This window comes from Pollachius pollachius, assembly GCF_949987615.1.
Source record: "Pollachius pollachius genome assembly, chromosome: 20".
In the NCBI taxonomy this organism is placed as follows: domain Eukaryota; kingdom Metazoa; phylum Chordata; class Actinopteri; order Gadiformes; family Gadidae; genus Pollachius; species Pollachius pollachius.
The window spans coordinates 13,582,068-13,599,208 of record NC_136953.1 but is presented as its reverse complement, the minus strand read 5'-3'; the positions used below and the strand labels follow the sequence as shown (position 1 = coordinate 13,599,208).

The following is a 17,141-nucleotide window of genomic DNA, read 5'->3' as shown; positions in this document are numbered from 1 at the left end:
AATACCCCCATCAATCTGGGAGAGAGACAAAAGATAAACACTCACCAGAGTTACGAGTCACGGCTCCTGCATGTCTTTATCTGGTGGACGTTATCAGAGTGTGTGTGTGTGTGTGTGTGTGGGTGTGTATATGTTGCAGCTCCCAAAGGGTGGAAACAAGACGGGACAGGACACACTTGTTCCTTGTTGCGATTCGCTCTTCATCTTTTCTTTTCTTTTAGTTATTTCCTCTTTTCTTTTGTTTCTTTTGTTGTTGTTTAATTTGACTGGCGGGTCTCTTGTATGTGGGGGCCGGTAGCCCTAAAGGGTCCCATCTGCCGCGTCGTAGCAGGGAGCTAGAGACCCTTGATGCCCTAGCAGTAGACCACCACCAGTTAATTTAGCTCTTTAGCTGTGGCAAACCACCCCCCCCCCCGACCCTCCTTCCTCCTAATTCTTCTTCTGTGCCTTTTTTATGTCGTGCCAGTTTCCTGTTGCCGCTTCATAAAGGTCCTTTCTAATGAGAGAGAGAGAGAGAGAGAGAGAGAGAGAGAGAGAGAGAGAGAGAGAGTGAGAGAGAGAGAGAGAGAGAGAGAGAGAGAGAGAGAGAGAGAGAGAGAGAGAGAGAGAGAGAGAGAGAGAGAGGGTTTCCAGGATACAGGACGACTGCTTTTGTGGCCGCAGTACAAAAAGACCCCCTTCCACCCACACCACCACCTTCCCCTATCTCCATTCTAGCTGTGTGGCATCTGTCAGGCCTTTAGGGGGGCTCTTGTCGTAGACCTCTTGACTCCAGGGCCCTGGCCTTCTTCCAAAAACCAATCCACTTTAGTTTGGCTAGTTTGTTTGTTTACTTGTTTCTCCCTGAATGCCGGAGCCGGTTGAGGACGGCGGTTTCAACCTGGGGGCCATGTTGTTTGTTTATTTCGGTAACCAAGAACTTTTTGAGGCTGAAGGACCTTATTATTGTTATTCAATTTGAATCATTCTCGCAGAAGCCAATCCCAATGTCTGCATGGTTACCACAACAGCACTGACTGGCAACGGGATGAGGGCAGAGGGCTGATATTGTCATGGTTAGGTTTTCGGCGCTCCCAGGCAGAACGGCAGCAGGTTAGATGCTTTGGATCGACTGATATAAGTTCTAATCTTATGAAGAACAAATTAAATGAATTACTTGTGTATATTTCTCTGTCTCTCTCTCTCTCTCTGGTTCTCTCTCGCTTTATCCGTTTCTCTTTTTAGTATTTCTCTCTCTCGCTGAATCTTTCTCTCTGAATCTCTCTCTGGTAATCCCACTGCATCTTTCTCTCTGGTTCTCTCTCTCTGTATCTCTTTCTCTTTTTAGTATCTCTCTCTCTGTATCTCTTTCTTTACCCTTGTCTCTAAATCTTTCTCTCTTTTTGTATTTTTCTCAATTTTTCTCTGTATTTGTCTGTCTCTCTTTATCCTTCTCTCTGAACCTCTCTCTCTTTATCCTTCTCTTTCTATGTCTCTCTCTCTCTCTCTCTCTCTCTCTCTCTCTCTCTCTCTCTATGCATCTCCTTCTCCGATTTATGACTTTGCCCTAATGTCCCCCTCTCTCTGTCCAGACTATGGTGGTGGCGGCGGCGGCGGTGGCGGCGTGCAGCTCCAGGGCTGCTGCAGCCAGAGCAGCCTGACCAGCAACGGCAGCCTGCCGGCGGCGGCGGGCTGCCGCCGCCGGCTCTCGGACCAGAGGGTGGCCAGCTGGGCGGCCTGCTTCGAGAGGCTGCTGCAGGACCCCATCGGAGTGCGCTACTTCTCGGTGAGAGAGAGGGGAGAGAGGGGGAGGGGAGAGGGAGGATGAGGGGGAGACAGGGGGAGAGGGAGAATGAGGGGGAGACAGGGCGAGAGGATAGGGGATAGGGGGAGACAGAGAGAGGGTGAGACAGCGATACGTCCCTTTCACATTTTGACATATTATGACATAGTATTACGAGTATTAAGAAAAGCGCTATATATACAGTGTATATATATTCTGAAAGGCTTATTTCTAGGTCTGAATATTAACGCGAAGAACACGCATCTAATTCAACCAATCGGTGACTTGCATTGCATCACCACTTATAATTCCAGCTATTATAAGCCGTAGCGGTTCGCTTGGGGCTCCGCAATATTTGTTTATCCTTTATACAGGATCCACAAGGGACTTCTTTGAAAACAAAAGGATATCAATAGCCCATAGGTGAACCATCTCCAGCATGCGGCCCCCATATGAATATCCAGGTCTGGGACCCCTGGTCTCGTGGCCAGGGGTGTGGGTGGAATGCTCCCAGTCTAACCAGTAGGCCTCCGTGAGCAAGATGCCCCGTCGACCCGGATGGGCTTGTGCTGTCGCCGTGTTATTGCGCTGTACGCTAATCCCGGTACAGGCTGGTCTACTAGCGCACTTGGTGTCCTGGCTTTGGTAATAAAAAGTGTTTTTCTGACCCGTCTCATGTAGGAATTTCTAAAGAAGGAATTCAGCGAGGAGAATATCTTGTTCTGGCAGGCCTGCGAATACTTCAGTCATGTCCCTGCAACCGATAAAAAGCAGGTAGGTGAATGTGTGTGTGTGTGTGTGTGTGTGTGTGTGTGTGTGTAGGTATGTGTGTACATTTGTGTGTGCGTGTGTGTGTGCATGTGCGTGCATCTGTGTGCGTGCATATGCGTACGTGTGTGTGTGTGTGTGTGTGCTCACCCTCATCCCGTTCCCCTCCTCCTCCCCCCCTGGGGGTCCGCTGCGTTCGGGAGGCGATATCGTGTGTGTCTTATCGTGTGTGTGTGTGTGTGTTTGTACGGTACTGCGAGAGCTAAACTGTCCCTACGGCAACGGAAGGAAACGCCTGTCGTTGTGAACGAAAATCAACGAAAATAAAAACGAAAATCAACAACCCCGTTGACGCAGGCTGATAATCAGGGCGCCACTCAAGAAGAGTGCCCTAATCAATCTGTCAGGGGTCCGTCGAGGGGGTCTTCAGAAGGGAAAACGGCCCATTTCAAACGGAGATGTTTAAAGTTTACTTGTGCTGCAAATTTTGCAATTGTAACTTAGAGTTTCGCCTGGCGTTGGTCGCTTAGCAACATCAGGGGGCAGCGGGCCCGAACGCCTTCAAAAATAGGCATCTCGTTACCAGGATGTTAGCACGCCCCCTCCCCGGAACGCCTCGGCACCCTCGCACTGCCAAACGGGCAATTTGTCTTTTATCCAGCAAGACACACACATACGCAATCAGAGATACACACATGCACACAAACATATACACACACACAGAAACACACACACACATACGTATACACACACTCAGAGACACACGCATACACGTCTATACACAAACATACAAACACTCAGAGACACACACATGCACGTGTACTCACACACAAACAACCAGTACATGAGTCTTTGTGGTTGCTGTGTTTCATCTGTGGGTGATGAGAAACACGGCAACACGACTCTGCTGGTGCCGTAGCGCTCTGTGAGGATAGCTAATGCGCACTGATCCCCCCCCCCCCTCCCAAACCCCCTCACACCACATGGTACAGGCCTGCCGCTTGTCATTATACGGGCGACACAAGATAAAAGTCACAAATACGTCCTCAACTTCGAGTTCCAAGTCTGTACTATTCCATTTTCTGTTGCCGTTTGTTGGTTCATCTCGAATATCTATGCACGGTCGAAGGAAAAACAAAGCACTACATTCGCTTTGTATTCTAATTTATTCTTTAAACCCCAACGCAGCTGTCCCAGCGGGCGGGGGAGATCTATGACAGCTTCCTGTCCAGCAAGGCCACCACGCCGGTCAACATCGACAGCCAGGCGCAGCTCGCCGACGACGTGCTGACGTCCCCCCGGCCCGACATGTTCAAGACCCAGCAGCTGCAGGTACACGCCGCCAAGGGTCACCGCCGTGGCTACCGGCCCTCAATGGCGCCTTATCCACCACGCTGGCGGCCATCTTGGATGTAAAACGGATACAGAAGATGTTTATGGTCCACACAGGCCGTCCTTAGTGCAGCCGTGACGGGACACTACATTTACATTCAGGGCACTTTGCGGACGCCTTTTTACCAAAGCGACGTACAACCAGTCATACCCACATTCACACACCGACAGCGGAGTCAACCATGCAAGGCGACAGCCAGCTGGTCGGGAGCGGTTCAGGGTAGGGGTCTTGCTCAGTCAGGGACACCTTCAGACTCCCCCCGCTCTACCGCCTGAGCTCCGCCGACATTAAGACACGACCCGCTGATCTCCCAGCGGAGCTGCGGCAAACACGGATATTGATTTGAATGCAGTAAGGATGATAATGCATAATGCATTAAAAGATTGAAATGAGATAAAAAGGGAATGGAGCGAGTAATGCATATGAGTAATACAGAATCGTAGTGCTCTCCAACTGTCCAAGGCTGGCCCCTCCGGACACTTAGCATACGGAGTCTATGAGCTATGGTGTGGAGGGGCAGGGATGGTGGGGTGATGGAGTCATTCTGTGGTCGTCCTTCACTCACTGTAAACGAGCATATTGCATATTTCTTCCTGCTGACCATCTGAGTTTATTTACACCGGGGCGTGGGTTGTTTTACCCGAGAGAGATAAACACAAACTGGCACACACTCCCACACGGTACACACACTGCTGTGTGTACACACAAACACACACACTCAACCCACACCACACGTGCGCCTCGGTCATGCACGCCTGTAGAAACACATAAAGGTAGGGTAACGTGTTTTAATGGCAGGCCTGTGTATCTTCAACCTGCGCGTAAACAAAGCCGCTTGTGCAATGTTAGGACACCTGTCATAACAGCACTCATCACCATATGTTAAGACCACTTCCAGCCGCCCTGCCTCCCTCCATTCATTCATCTCCTCAACTCCCTTAATCCAACCTCTCTCACTCTCTCTTCTCTCTCTGCTCCTTCCCTCCCTTTTTGTGTGCAGGCAAAATGAAGATGGATTTTTAAACCCCTGAAAATTTATAATACGTGTTTTTAATGTAGAACGCTCTTCCTAGAATCCACATATCATTATTGAACTTTGCTTTGGAGCCCCATATTTGATTCCACCAAGACCTTTTTGAATTGATAATAATTCCATCTCTCTCTCTCTGTCTCTGTCTCTCTCTGTCTCTCTCTGTCTCTCTCTCTCTCTGTCTTTCTCTCTCTGTCTCTGTCTCTCTCTGTCTCTCTCTCTCTGTCTGTCTCTCTCTCTCTCTCTCTCCCTCTCTGTCTCTCTCTCTCTCCTCCCCCCTCTCTCTCTCCCATCTCCCCCACCCCCCCCCACCCCTCTCTCTCTCTCTCTCTCTCTCTCTCTCTCTCTCTCTCTCTCTCTCTCTCTCTCTCCCCCTTCCTCCCTCTCTCTCCCTGCCTGGCTCGCCCCCTCCCGCCCCCCCCCCCCCCCCCCCGCAGATCTTTAACCTGATGAAGTTCGACAGCTACTCGCGCTTCCTCAAGTCCTCCCTGTACCAGGAGTGCATGCTGGCCGAGGTGGAGGGCCGCTCCCTGCCGGACCCCTACCAGATCCCCTGCAGCCCGGCGCCCTCAAAGCACAGTGCCAGCTCCGAGCGCTCTGGCCTCTCCACGCCCAAGAAGGTGAGAGAGAGAGAGAGAGAGAGAGAGAGAGAGCCCAGGGGGGCTTGGAGACCACCAATAGGTCATCGCCTATGAGGGCCAGGGGCGGGTCTCGGAGACCACCAATAGGACACAGCCTTTAAGGGCCAGGGGGGGCTCTCGGAGACCACTAATAGGACATCGCCTATGAGGGTCCGGTGGGGGGCTCGGAGACAACCAATAGGACATCGCCTATGAGGGTCCGGTGGGGGGCTCGGAGACAACCAATAGGACATCAGCTATGAGGGTCTGGGCGTGGCCGCCACGGTCTCCGAGCCGAGGGGGGTCTCGGAGTCCACAGTTTGGGACCGCCGTTCGTCATGACGTCACCTACGAGGGTATCCAAGCCCGCCCGAGACCCTCTGATCCTAACCATGAAGCTGTCCCCCCAACCCCCCCCTCTCCATAGGAGGCCAGGAGGCCGCGGACGGGGCGCTCCATGACGGAGGACGCGCAGGGGGAGAGCGCCGACAAGAAGCGCGGCATGTTCTTCTCCTGGTCCCGCAACCGCAGCTTCGGCAAGGGCCCCAAGAAGAAGGACATCGGCGACGTCAACCTCGGTGAGGCCCCCCTCCCCCCCCCCCCCCACCCGTCCTGTCGCCATGATCAGCAGCATCACCGCGTTGTGTTTATATGATAGTCTTCGTCATCACTATAGTTATTTTACGATTATGATGATCATCTTCAGCATCCTCGCTATTGTTATGTCGTCGTCATCATCTCTCATCATCATCATCATCATCTTCATCACTACTATTGTTACAATGTTATTACGATCATCATGTTCATCACTGTTTTAATTTTATTATCATCATCAGCATCATCATCATAATGAAATCCTCGTCACTATTGCCATTGTTAATATTTAACTCAACGCCAGCCCTGTTATTGATTTGTCTGACCTCTCAGGGGTGTTTAATTGGTTGATTCATTTCTTAACCCCCCCAGCTTTGCAGATGTATTAATGCGCTACTGTGTGTGTGTGTGTGTGTGTGTGTGTGTGTGTGTGTGTGATCCTCAGACTACTGGGGCAGTAACGGCCGGAGGGAGTCCCAGGGCTCTCTGTCCTCCGGTACCAGCATGGAGCTGACCCCCTCCTGCTCTGCCGGCAAGCTGGAGGTGAGAACACCCCCGTCCAGGTGGCGTCGTCATGGCAACACAGAGAGGAACTGGATGGCGGGCAGAAGGCCGTAGCGTAGCGCAGAACCTCATAAAAGACTCCAGAGTTGTTGGCTTGATTTATTTTTTTTTTCTTTTTGGTGGGCGCGCGCTCTCTCAACCCACCTGTTCTATATTTACGGCTCGCAGAACTGAAACGCTGGAAGGGAAAAGACGGAATACTAAAGTGCCCTTATCCCTTCGTGGACAGAGCATCACTTGTAGACTTTTGATTCGGCTTGCTCCGGAGACACCTCCGTCTCAAAGAGAGAACCGCTTCGGGGGGTGAGGTTGTGAACCATCGAAGTCTTTAGTTAACGTTGAAGCGACGCCAAAATGTAAACACTGCACAAAAACAACTAAATATCTGCCCGCTGTAGACAAGGAGAATAGCTGTGGAATGCCGAAAGTTCCCCTTCAGATGTAAACTTAAACATTGCATGCAATACTACTGCAACCACAGCATCATCAGCCAATGGGATGTATGCTTCTTCATTGTTGAAGATGGTGACGATCCTCCTCCAACGAACCAAGAAACCATCACTAATAATAGTTATAAATGATGGTTACACAGTATTTACTAGAATAGTTTTGCTTACTAGTTAATATTTTACAGAGGGTTAAAAAGAAGGTGTTGGTGTGTAAGCCTAACCCTAACCCAAAAAGAGTTTAACCCTAACCCTAACCCTTTTTTACAAACTCACGATGCCTCACAAACAGTTCGAAGCAAAATACACAACACAGCGAAAGAACAACGTTGGATGAGGTCATACAGGGGGACACGCACACACACACACACACACACACACACACACACACACACACACACACACACACACACACACACACACACACACACACACACACACACACAAACTCAGCAGCAGCCCCCAGTCTCCAATCCTCCCTCCCCTTCTCTTCACCCCACAGACGGACAACCGTCAGTCGGTGGCGGGCTGGGACCGGGCCCCGGGCCCCGGGCCCCAGAAGCAGTGCAGCGTGACCCTGCCGGACGGCTCCTGCTCCGTGGTGGTGCTGCGTGGCGGGGCCACCATCCGGGAGGTCCTTAGGGACCTCTGCCACAACATGGCCGTCAACATGGCCGCCGTGGACCTCTTCCTCGTGGGCGGGGAGAAGGTGGGCGAGAGAGACAGGGATTTTGGTGTTTGATAAAGATTTGACTCTTTTTTTTTTTTTTTTTTTACGGAAGAACATGAAAGTAATCAGTGGGACAGGTTTTCTTTGCTGTGAAACGAATGAATCACTTGTACTCTGGAACACCCTGAGCCCTTACAATGATGTGTGATGTGCCCAACCCCAAACAAGTAAGAACTGAGAACTAAGAGGAACGCAGCCTCCCATGTCGAAAGACCTCTCTCTGATCTGGTGCTTTAACTCCATGTGTATTGGAGAAGTCTTTTTAGGGACAGGATGTGCATTATTCGATTAATGTGAAGGAGAAAGGGAAGAAAACAGACGCTAGAGCCATGAATGACCTCTGTACATGTAGTACTTTCAAATACTGTAATCTTGCCAAAGCCGTCCCCTTTTGAGCCGTAAATAGCTCTAATCCTCAGTTGGGTGAGATAAATTTGACTTCTTTTGGAGCACTTGGAATTAGCATTGTTGTTCACCCTCAGCGTCTGAACATCTCGTACCGGGGGAATTCAACATCTCAGGGGATCTTTCATAAATCCGTATAAATTCATATAAATTGTGCCGCAATGTTGTCCATGTGTTTTTGTGTCACCGTAGCCGTTAGTGTTGGACCAGGACTGCATGACTCTGAGCGCCCGTGACATACGCATGGAGAAACGCACCTTGTTCAGGTATTTACAGGCCACCACTTTCATTTCATTTTATTTTTGCCAGGCAGTCTAGGCACGAAAACAATATAGATGGAAATGTGGGGGCCACTACATAACACAACATTTAACAAAGTTTATATTCACTGATTTGAGTTTAAATGTATTAATAAGAGTAAAACAAATAAATATATATATTTATCGGAATCAAAGCAGCAATGTAAACATATATGCAAATATACATATCACCACTTTGAAATAAAACCTATATTTATTTATTTTCCTCCCGACCCCTGGGCAGATTGGACCTGGTTCCCATCAACCGCTCGGTGGGCCTGAAGGCCAAGCCCACCAAGCCCGTGACGGAGGTCCTCCGCCCCGTGGTGGCCAAGTACGGCCTCCACCTCAGCGACCTGGTGGCCAAAATAGTGAGTTCTGTACCGAGTGGCTGGGGTTTATTGTTCTGAGGAGAAGCCTCAGGCCTCCTGTGTGTCGTCTGAGTGGTAGACTATACACCGGCCGGGGTGGAGTGTCACAGGCAACCGCATCCCTGCCCTAGCACTGCTCTGTGGTTAGCTCTCTCTGTCTGTCTGTCTGTCTGTCTGTCTCTCTCTCTCTCTCTCTCTCTCTGTCTGTCTGTCTGTCTGTCTGTCTGTCTGTCTGTCTGTCTGTCTGTCTGTCTGTCTGTCTGTCTGTCTCGATCTCTGTCTCTGTCTTGCTCTGTCTGTCTGTCTGTCTGTCTGTCTGTCTGTCTGTCTGTCTGTGTCTCTCTTTCTCTCTGTCTTTCTCTCTCTCTGTCTGTCTCTCTCTCTGTCTGTCTCGCTCTTGCTCTGTCTGTCTGTCTGTCTGTCTGTCTCTCTCGCTCTGTCTCTCTTTCTCTCTCTTTCTCTCTCTCTCTGTCTCTCTCTCTCTGTCTCTCTGTCTCGCTCTGTCTCTCTCTCTGTCTCTGTCTCTCTCTGTCTCTCTCTCTCTCTTTCTCTCTCTCTTTCTCTCTCTCTCTCTTTCTGTCTCTCTCTTTCTCTCTCTCCCTCTCTCTCTCTCATTCTCTCTCTCTCCCTCCCTCTCTCATTCTCTCTCTCTCTCTCTCCCTCCCTCTCTCATTCTCTCTCTCTCTCTCCCTCCCTCTCTCATTCTCCATGCCTCTGAAGACGGATCAGCCGGTCTATAATTATGAATGACGACACTCCTCAAACATGCCTCCTCCTCCCTCCCCAACCTCAACCCCAAATATCCCTGCTTGTGGAGGGTTTATTCCTGGCCCCGTGGGAGGGTTTATGCCCCTCTTCCACTGTATCGCAACAGTAGCCCGTGCACCAGTCGCCTCGCCCACAATGCAACACATCAAAGGAGGGCGAGGTCAACGTGTGGAAACCAGGGAGGTTCCCCCCCCCGCCCTCCCGAGGGAACACCGGGCTGGTTTAATGAGGGAGGCGTCTAGACCAGAGAGACACCAGGGACTGTTGTTCTGTTCTGCTCACCGGGTTGGGTGTTCTGCCTCTCAGAGCGGAGAGAGCCAGCCCTTGGACCTGGGAGCCCCCATCTCCAGCCTGGACGGCCTCCGCGTGGTCCTGGAGAGGGCGGACCCGGCCTCCGGGAAAGGTATGAGAGACCCCCGGAGCACAGAAGCACACACACACACACACACACACACACACACACACACACACACACACACACACACACACACACACACACACACACACACACACACACACACACACACACACACACACACACACACACACACACACACTGCGGCCCCAGAGACCTGCTATGTGTGTCTTGGAATGCTCCCAGACCAATCCTTGATTGACATGATTTTATTTATCCCTTTTTCCTTCTTTCCCCATCTCTCTTTCTGTGTCTCTCCCTCCGTCCCTTTCCCTTTAAATCTCTTTCTCTCCCTCTCTTTCTCTTTACATCTCTCTTCCTCTCTCTCTTCTTCTCTTTACACATCTCTTTCTCTCCCTCTCCTTCCCTACATCTTTCCTTCAATCCCTCTCCTTCTCCTTCCCCATCTTTCTTGTTCTCTCTCTTTCTCTCTTTCACTTCTCTCCATCCCCCTCTCTCTCTCTCTGTCTCGCTGTCTCTCTCTCTCCTCTCCATCCCTGGTTCCCCTCCCCAGCAGAGTCCAAGCCCAAGTCCAGCTCCCTAAAAGGCTACCCACCCACCAGGAGCCTGTCTGCCACGGTCAGTACCCCAAGTTCCTCCTGCCCCTCCCCCTGGCTCTCGCTCCACCTTAACCTTCCAGAACCTAAACGCATCCTGGTCATGGTGGGACTAATTTTGCTCTGCCGCTCCTTCCTCAACATTCCCGCCGCCTCTACGAGCGGCCATCTTTTATTAACACAAAACGGTGTTGCTTATCTCCTTCGTTATTTGTTTATTCCTCTTCGCTAACACCGGCTGCCGCTATCGCTGGGCGGCTCTCCCCGCGAAGCTTTTGTCAGCGTGTGAGTTCTTTGAAGCACTCGTCGGCGGAGAGCATGCAAGATGCTAATAGCGGAATGCTAATAGCAGAATGCTAATCGCAGGATGCTAATGACGCGAACACGGCTCGTCACCGACGTTGGAAAGAAGCGGCTGACTACAAGTAGCAGGGGGGGGGGGTCGTCACCGAAAAGACACTCTGGAGACCGCAAAGCAGCAGGAGACACCAATATGGGGGGGGTGGGTCGCGAACATCCAAGCCCCTCCCTCTCCCCTCACCCGGCTGGCCCCCCCCCCCCCCCCCCCCCACCCGCTAACGGCGCCGTTGTCCTTGTTGCGTCTGCAGGGCGACGAGAGGCCCTCAGGGAAGGACTTCTCCCTGAGGGCGGGCGGAGCCGACGCCGCGCTCCCCGGGGAGAAACGCAAGCAGAAAAAGATTAATATAGACGAGGCGGAAGGTAAAGCCCCCCCCCCCCCCCCCCCTCTCTCTGTCGGTGGTGTCTGGTGTGTGTGGTTTGGTGGCGCTTCTCCGAGGCTTCCTCCTTTTGCTTGGCTGCGGGACTAACCTCCTCGCCTCTCCGGCCGCGGGCCGGGGGGTGACACAGGGTCGATGACGACGGACGTGTTTTTTCCGGGTTTCCCCAGAATTCTTCGAGCTCCTGAGCCGCGCGCAGAGCAGCCGCGCCAACGACCAGCGCGGCCTCCTCAGCAAGGAGGACCTGGTGCTGCCCGACTTCCTGCGGCTGGCCCCTCCCGCCTCCTCCCCATCCTCCGCCTCCACCCCCGACGCCGCCGCCCGCCAGCGGGGCCGGGAGAACGGCCCCCGGGGGCCCTTCGGCTCCAGCCTGCGCTCGGAGAGCCTGGACTCCCCGCTGGGACCGGGCCCCTGCCCCGGCGCCGGGGGCTCCAACGGACACTCTGGGCCCTCCCGGCGGGCCCTGCTGCCGCTGCCGCGCCACCCGCCGTTCGGCACCCACCTGTCGCCCATCGCCCGGCCGCCCGAGCCCCCGCCGCGGGGGTTGCGCACGGTGGAGGAGGACCTGACTCTGACGGGCGAGGGCGACATCAGCAGCCCCAACAGCACGCTGCTGCCGCCCTCGCCGCCCCCGGGCGGCGCCGCCTCGCCCCCCTGCGACCGCAGCCTGCCGGAGGCCAACTTCACCCCTCCCCCGCCCTGCACCCCCATCACCACCGCCGCAACAGGTACCCCTCCCGTCTGACCACACTGTTCGTTGACGTTGTTGTTGTTGTTGTTGTTGTTGTTAGGGTGACGACGCCCCCTCTACTTAATGTTTGTTGTTCATGCACTTTATCCCCCCTCTGTGTGTGTGGTTCATCCCCTCGGTTCACTCCACACATTTTTTTGTATGATCGGTGCCTGTTTTTTTTTTTTTATAACAACTGTTGATAGCGATGTGTGTATATATTCGTCCCCGTGTACAAATATCCAAAGTTTCCTGCCATTTTTTTTTTTTTTTAGAGATGCCGTATAGAATATATGAGCCAGCAGCCCTTGACTTTGGTACGTGTGAGTGAACCTAAAAATATGTTTATGTTGAGAGTGTGTGTGTTTGTATTTCCCCCCCCCCCCCCTCACCCCCTCCCTCCCTTCAATATGTGTTGTGCATTTGAACCAATGGCGTGAGTAATCCGATATTCGACAGTATTCTCAACCACAAAAAATAGAAATAAAGAAAGACATTGAAGCTCCCAGCTTTGTGAGCGACGCATCTGTAAGGCGGAGGGGGATTCTGAAATGGCAGACTAGTGTTGATCCTCTACAGCATGTCCGAGTGCACCCTCAGCCCTCTCCCTGTGGCTCGGCGACACTGGAGACCCGAGACGGTTGAAATGAGTCCTCGTTGTCTTCCCCGTCGGTTCTGAACGCCTCCTCGTCGACCGACCCAAAACTCTGTCATTCTTTCCATCCCCTTTCTGATTCCCGTCGCGACACTCCACTCACTGTCGAGGGAAAAACCAACAACCTTTTCTTCCCCCTTCTTCTACTTCTTCTGTTTCTCTTGAAACCAGTCCGTCAGACTGTCTTGCCGGGCGAAGTCCTATCGCTGCATTTGTAGTTTTGTTTTCCTCCGAAAAATGTCCGCCGTAATTAGTCGGTTGCTGAAGGTGCCCATTGTGCCTTTTAGGCCTGGTTGATCTGCACGACTGTATTCCTCTATCTCTCCCCCTCCAAACCATCCTCATCTCATCATTCCTGCTGCTAGCCCCTCACACCCCCCCCCCCACTCATCTAGATTCCTGTTTTAGCCAATCATTGAAACTCCACTGTATCTGTGTTTGATTTAGATTTTGAATAAACATTTGAGAAAATGGAAATCATCCTTGTCTGTCTTCTTACACGGTCGTGATTACGTTGCCTCCACCTCCTCCTCCTCTTCCTCCCCCTCGCCTCTTCATCCCTCGCCTCCCCCTCTTCCTCCTCCTCCTCCAACTCCCCCTCCCTCGCCGTTTTCTCTCCTCCTCCGCATGGACATTCGATTCCTTCTGCCTTGTGTCTTCTGGTCTCCTCAACTCATTACCGTCTCTCTCTATTTCTCTCTCTCTTCCTCTGTCTTTCTCTCTCTCTCTGTGTCTGTCTCTCTCGCTCTCTGTCTCTCTCTCTCTCTGTGTCTGTCTGTCTCTCTGTCTCTCTCTCCCTCTGTGTCTGTCCCTCTCTGTGTCTGTCTCTCTCTCTCGTATATATGTGGTGGAGGGTGTTTTGTGGCAGTCTGCGTGCGTTTGCTCCTACAGGCTAAGCTATTAGCGTTCCTCTCTTGTGTTCCACTGTGTTTGAACTGTCAAGGTTCTATGTTTAATGTACCCTTGGGGTGTGTATGTGTCAGTGCGCACACACAAGTGTATTTATCTGAGCGCTTGCTTACATGCCCGTGTGTGTGTGTGTGTGTGTGTGTGTGTGTGTGTGCGGCTGCGTGTGTGATAAAATGCAGTGTTTACTCGTCAGCTGGGCTGCCTGTGGTGATGTTTGTGGCTGTGTGTCGGCGGATCGGCGTGGTGCTGGGGTAATGTGCGCGCGTGTGTCCAGTGTTATCGTCTTAATTCCCCGCCCCCCCCCCCCCCTCCCTGTGTGCATCCTTCCCTGCCATGTGCTGGAGCCTGGCTTCCATGGCCTCGGTTTGTTTGTTGTTCATTTGATTGTATTCCCGGTGCAGCATTAAGACAACATGCAGGTGGACTTGTTCGCTCCGTGTTTCCCAGTGCCTGGTGGGTTGGTTTCCTTCGGTTTGTTTTGGTTGTTTCTAGTCCGACTCAAACTGGTGGCTTTCGTTCCCAGGCTAATCCAGAGTGACGGGGTGGGGGGTGGGGGACGGGGGTTCGTTATTGACTCGTTCACTGAGGGAGGGGTTAGTACGAACCCGACTCAGAAGAGCCAGGCCGGGGACAGAACCACAGGCTGAGTGGCAGCGAGAATCAGAGAATCAACAGAACGGCACTAAAGACCGTGTATCTGGGGAATCAGGTTGGGATTGGCACGGAAATCTGACTGTTTTTATGTGGGGACGGGTTGGGGTTGGCTTGAGGGATTTTCCTCCGACTCGTGTCAGTTGTGTCAAAATAGAGTGATGACAACGTTGTGACTCAGTAAGAAGCAGAGGAGACCTACTACTGGACCCAGGCGGTGGAGGTGGGGTTGGTGGTGGGAAGGGAGAACAAGCTATCCAAATACGTGTCCCTTCTTCGAAACAAATGTCCACTAAAAACCACTTCGATGGATGTGTGTGTGCGGGCGCGAGACTCATTCAACCCACACAACCATCACACTTGAACGAACAGCAGCCCTGAATTGAAAAGGCTGACATCGGGCCAGGTTTGGGTGCCTGACCTTTTCATGGCTCTGCTTTAGTGAATAGGCAAGCCCCTCGTGTAAGGTAATATGTCCACCCGCTGATGCGGATGGAAGTCGATAAAAATAAATAAATAAAAAGCCACTTGTACCGCGGTAGCTCATCTCTCTCTCCTGGTTGCTAAGAGCGTCTGCCGGAGCCTTGCTCGCCAGCCGCAACCATGGTTACCTTATCCACGACGGCGAGTTAGCGTGAGATATATAGAGCCTGTAAATAGTGCTGCTCCAATGTCCTTGGTTATTTGTTATTTATGTCAACACAGAAATAGACGCGATGAGTCAAACGGCTCCATTCCCTCGGCGTACAGTGGGCACTATGTCTCACTCAGTGGGAAATGTAGTTTGGAATATAACAAATATCATATTTTAACAATTTGGGTTTGAGCCTAGAGTTATAAAATGTATTTGTAAGAGGGAGACCAGCGCTTATGCATACATCAACTCGAAGGTTCACCGATTAGATGGTATATTCTTCACTATTGGCATGGAGACAAACGATGGGACTAAGTTAAGTGTTGTCGGTACAAGGGCGCCCTCTGATGGCTGATACACGTCGAGCAATACAGCGCGTCCCATTCTGTGAAGCGTGACCTTATTATAATTATATATTATATGATTATAATATTGACAGCAAAAATTGAGGCAGTCGCTGATTAGATTTTAAATAATGAATAATTTCAAAATAGTCAATCAATAGCCTTATAACTGTAATTAAGCAAACAAAGTCAACGATTGCCTTATACCAAACTACAGATGGGCCGGGTTCCAATTATTAATACCCATTAATTACATTATTACGTGCCATACCTTAATGACTAATCTACTATAAACCTGCAACGACATTTAGATCCCCGCTGATGTTAAGGAAGATGTGTTACTCTAGTGATGAAGATGTCCACTAGAGGGAGTAAAGACACAGCATTGTTCTTCTGTGAAACAATGAACGGGTCAGTGGTGGATTGCGACCAACAAGCCTGGAAATAGATTCTTCAAAAAAAAAATGTTAGCAAAATATTTTATGAATATATTTCTTGGATACATTCAGATTAAAGAAAACCACATAGCTAGGGCAGTTTCTATGTCAAATAAAAAATCTATCTAGCACAATCTACAGAGTAGATAATGAAATGCTGGGTAAGGGAATATGATAATCATTCATTCCTGCCTCAGGGGGAATGTCTAATGTGTAATGAATAAATATATTCACTAAAAAGGCTGAATGATAAATATGCAATCCTTTCTGTGGCGCTGCTAACTAGGAAAAATTTAAAGTAATTCCGCTTCTTATATGATAATGTTCCAAGCCCTGGTCTATGACAAGGTTAAAACCTCAACCCTGCTTTCTGATATGAGTCTGAACAAAGTTGGTCCATGAAAACAGCCAATATGTATACAATGTGATCTAGGCATGCCTGACCTCACCAAGCCTGAGATCATAAGAACCGGAATTAAAAATGAAGACCAGGTTCAAGTTCAGGTCAAGGTTCAGCAAGCCACTGTTAACTTCTCCATTTTTTATTGAAACAAAGACGCATTAGTGAGTCGACAGCCTCATTTAGGCTCTCACTAAGACAGCAGTTTCTTAAAGTTTTCCAAATGTTCCTTGTTGCTATGAGTGGGGGTTACGTCCATTAGGAATACATTAAGGGAAGAACTATTTAAACTATATTCACTTTATGGCATGCCGCATTCTGTAGTCTCACATTGCCAACACATTGCCCCCCTCTTATCACTCGCAGAAGAACCGTAGTCCAGAACCAGTCCAGGACCGCAGAACCGTAGTCCAGAACCAGTGCAGAACCCTAGTCCATAACCAGTCCAGAACCAGTCCTGAACCCTAGTCCAGAACCAGTCCTGAACCCTAGTCTAGAACCAGTCCAGAACCAGTCCTGAACCAGCACAGAACCGTAGCCCAGAACCAGTACAGAACCCTAGTCAAGAACCCGTCCAGAACAATATTCCAGAATCAGTGCAAAACCAGTCTGGAACCGGTGCAGCAGAGTGGGCTGCAGTGGTTCATCTTGTACGTATCCGTAGCTGCTTCACTTCTGAGAGCTGGGGTTTCCTGACTCTGCTTAATGTAAACAGGTTGCAGAGGGGGTGGGGGGGACTCTGACATTCTAAGACATCTGCTGTAGGCCTACACTGCTGTCGGGCCCAGATACCGTGTGACAAGAAGCTAAAGGAGTGAAATGTCTAATGGGCAACGCGACTTGTTCACATCCGGTGATGAGCTTTCTAGAAGCAGTAGCTGTGTCACTGGGGCACAGTCTGCACCTTATTTTATTATATACA

General features: G+C 50.9%; 1 protein-coding gene across 2 annotated transcripts in view; it reads left to right on the top strand.

Moving 5' to 3' along the window:
- Positions 1-17,141, top strand: part of rgs12a (regulator of G protein signaling 12a) — a 42,314-nt gene that overhangs the window by 22,410 nt on the left and 2,763 nt on the right. The window contains exons 5-17 of one of the 2 annotated variants that reach the window (XM_079758462.1): positions 1,572-1,765; positions 2,444-2,536; positions 3,719-3,862; positions 5,391-5,573; positions 6,001-6,151; positions 6,613-6,710; positions 7,680-7,886; positions 8,505-8,578; positions 8,856-8,982; positions 10,057-10,153; positions 10,683-10,744; positions 11,331-11,442; positions 11,630-12,187. In XM_079758462.1, coding sequence (XP_079614588.1) covers positions 1,572-1,765; positions 2,444-2,536; positions 3,719-3,862; positions 5,391-5,573; positions 6,001-6,151; positions 6,613-6,710; positions 7,680-7,886; positions 8,505-8,578; positions 8,856-8,982; positions 10,057-10,153; positions 10,683-10,744; positions 11,331-11,442; positions 11,630-12,187 — 2,100 coding nt within the window. Of the gene's footprint in view, positions 1-1,571; positions 1,766-2,443; positions 2,537-3,718; positions 3,863-5,390; positions 5,574-6,000; positions 6,152-6,612; positions 6,711-7,679; positions 7,887-8,504; positions 8,579-8,855; positions 8,983-10,056; positions 10,154-10,679; positions 10,745-11,330; positions 11,443-11,629; positions 12,188-17,141 lie in introns of both variants that reach the window. The other variant, XM_079758461.1, reaches the window with a different exon arrangement.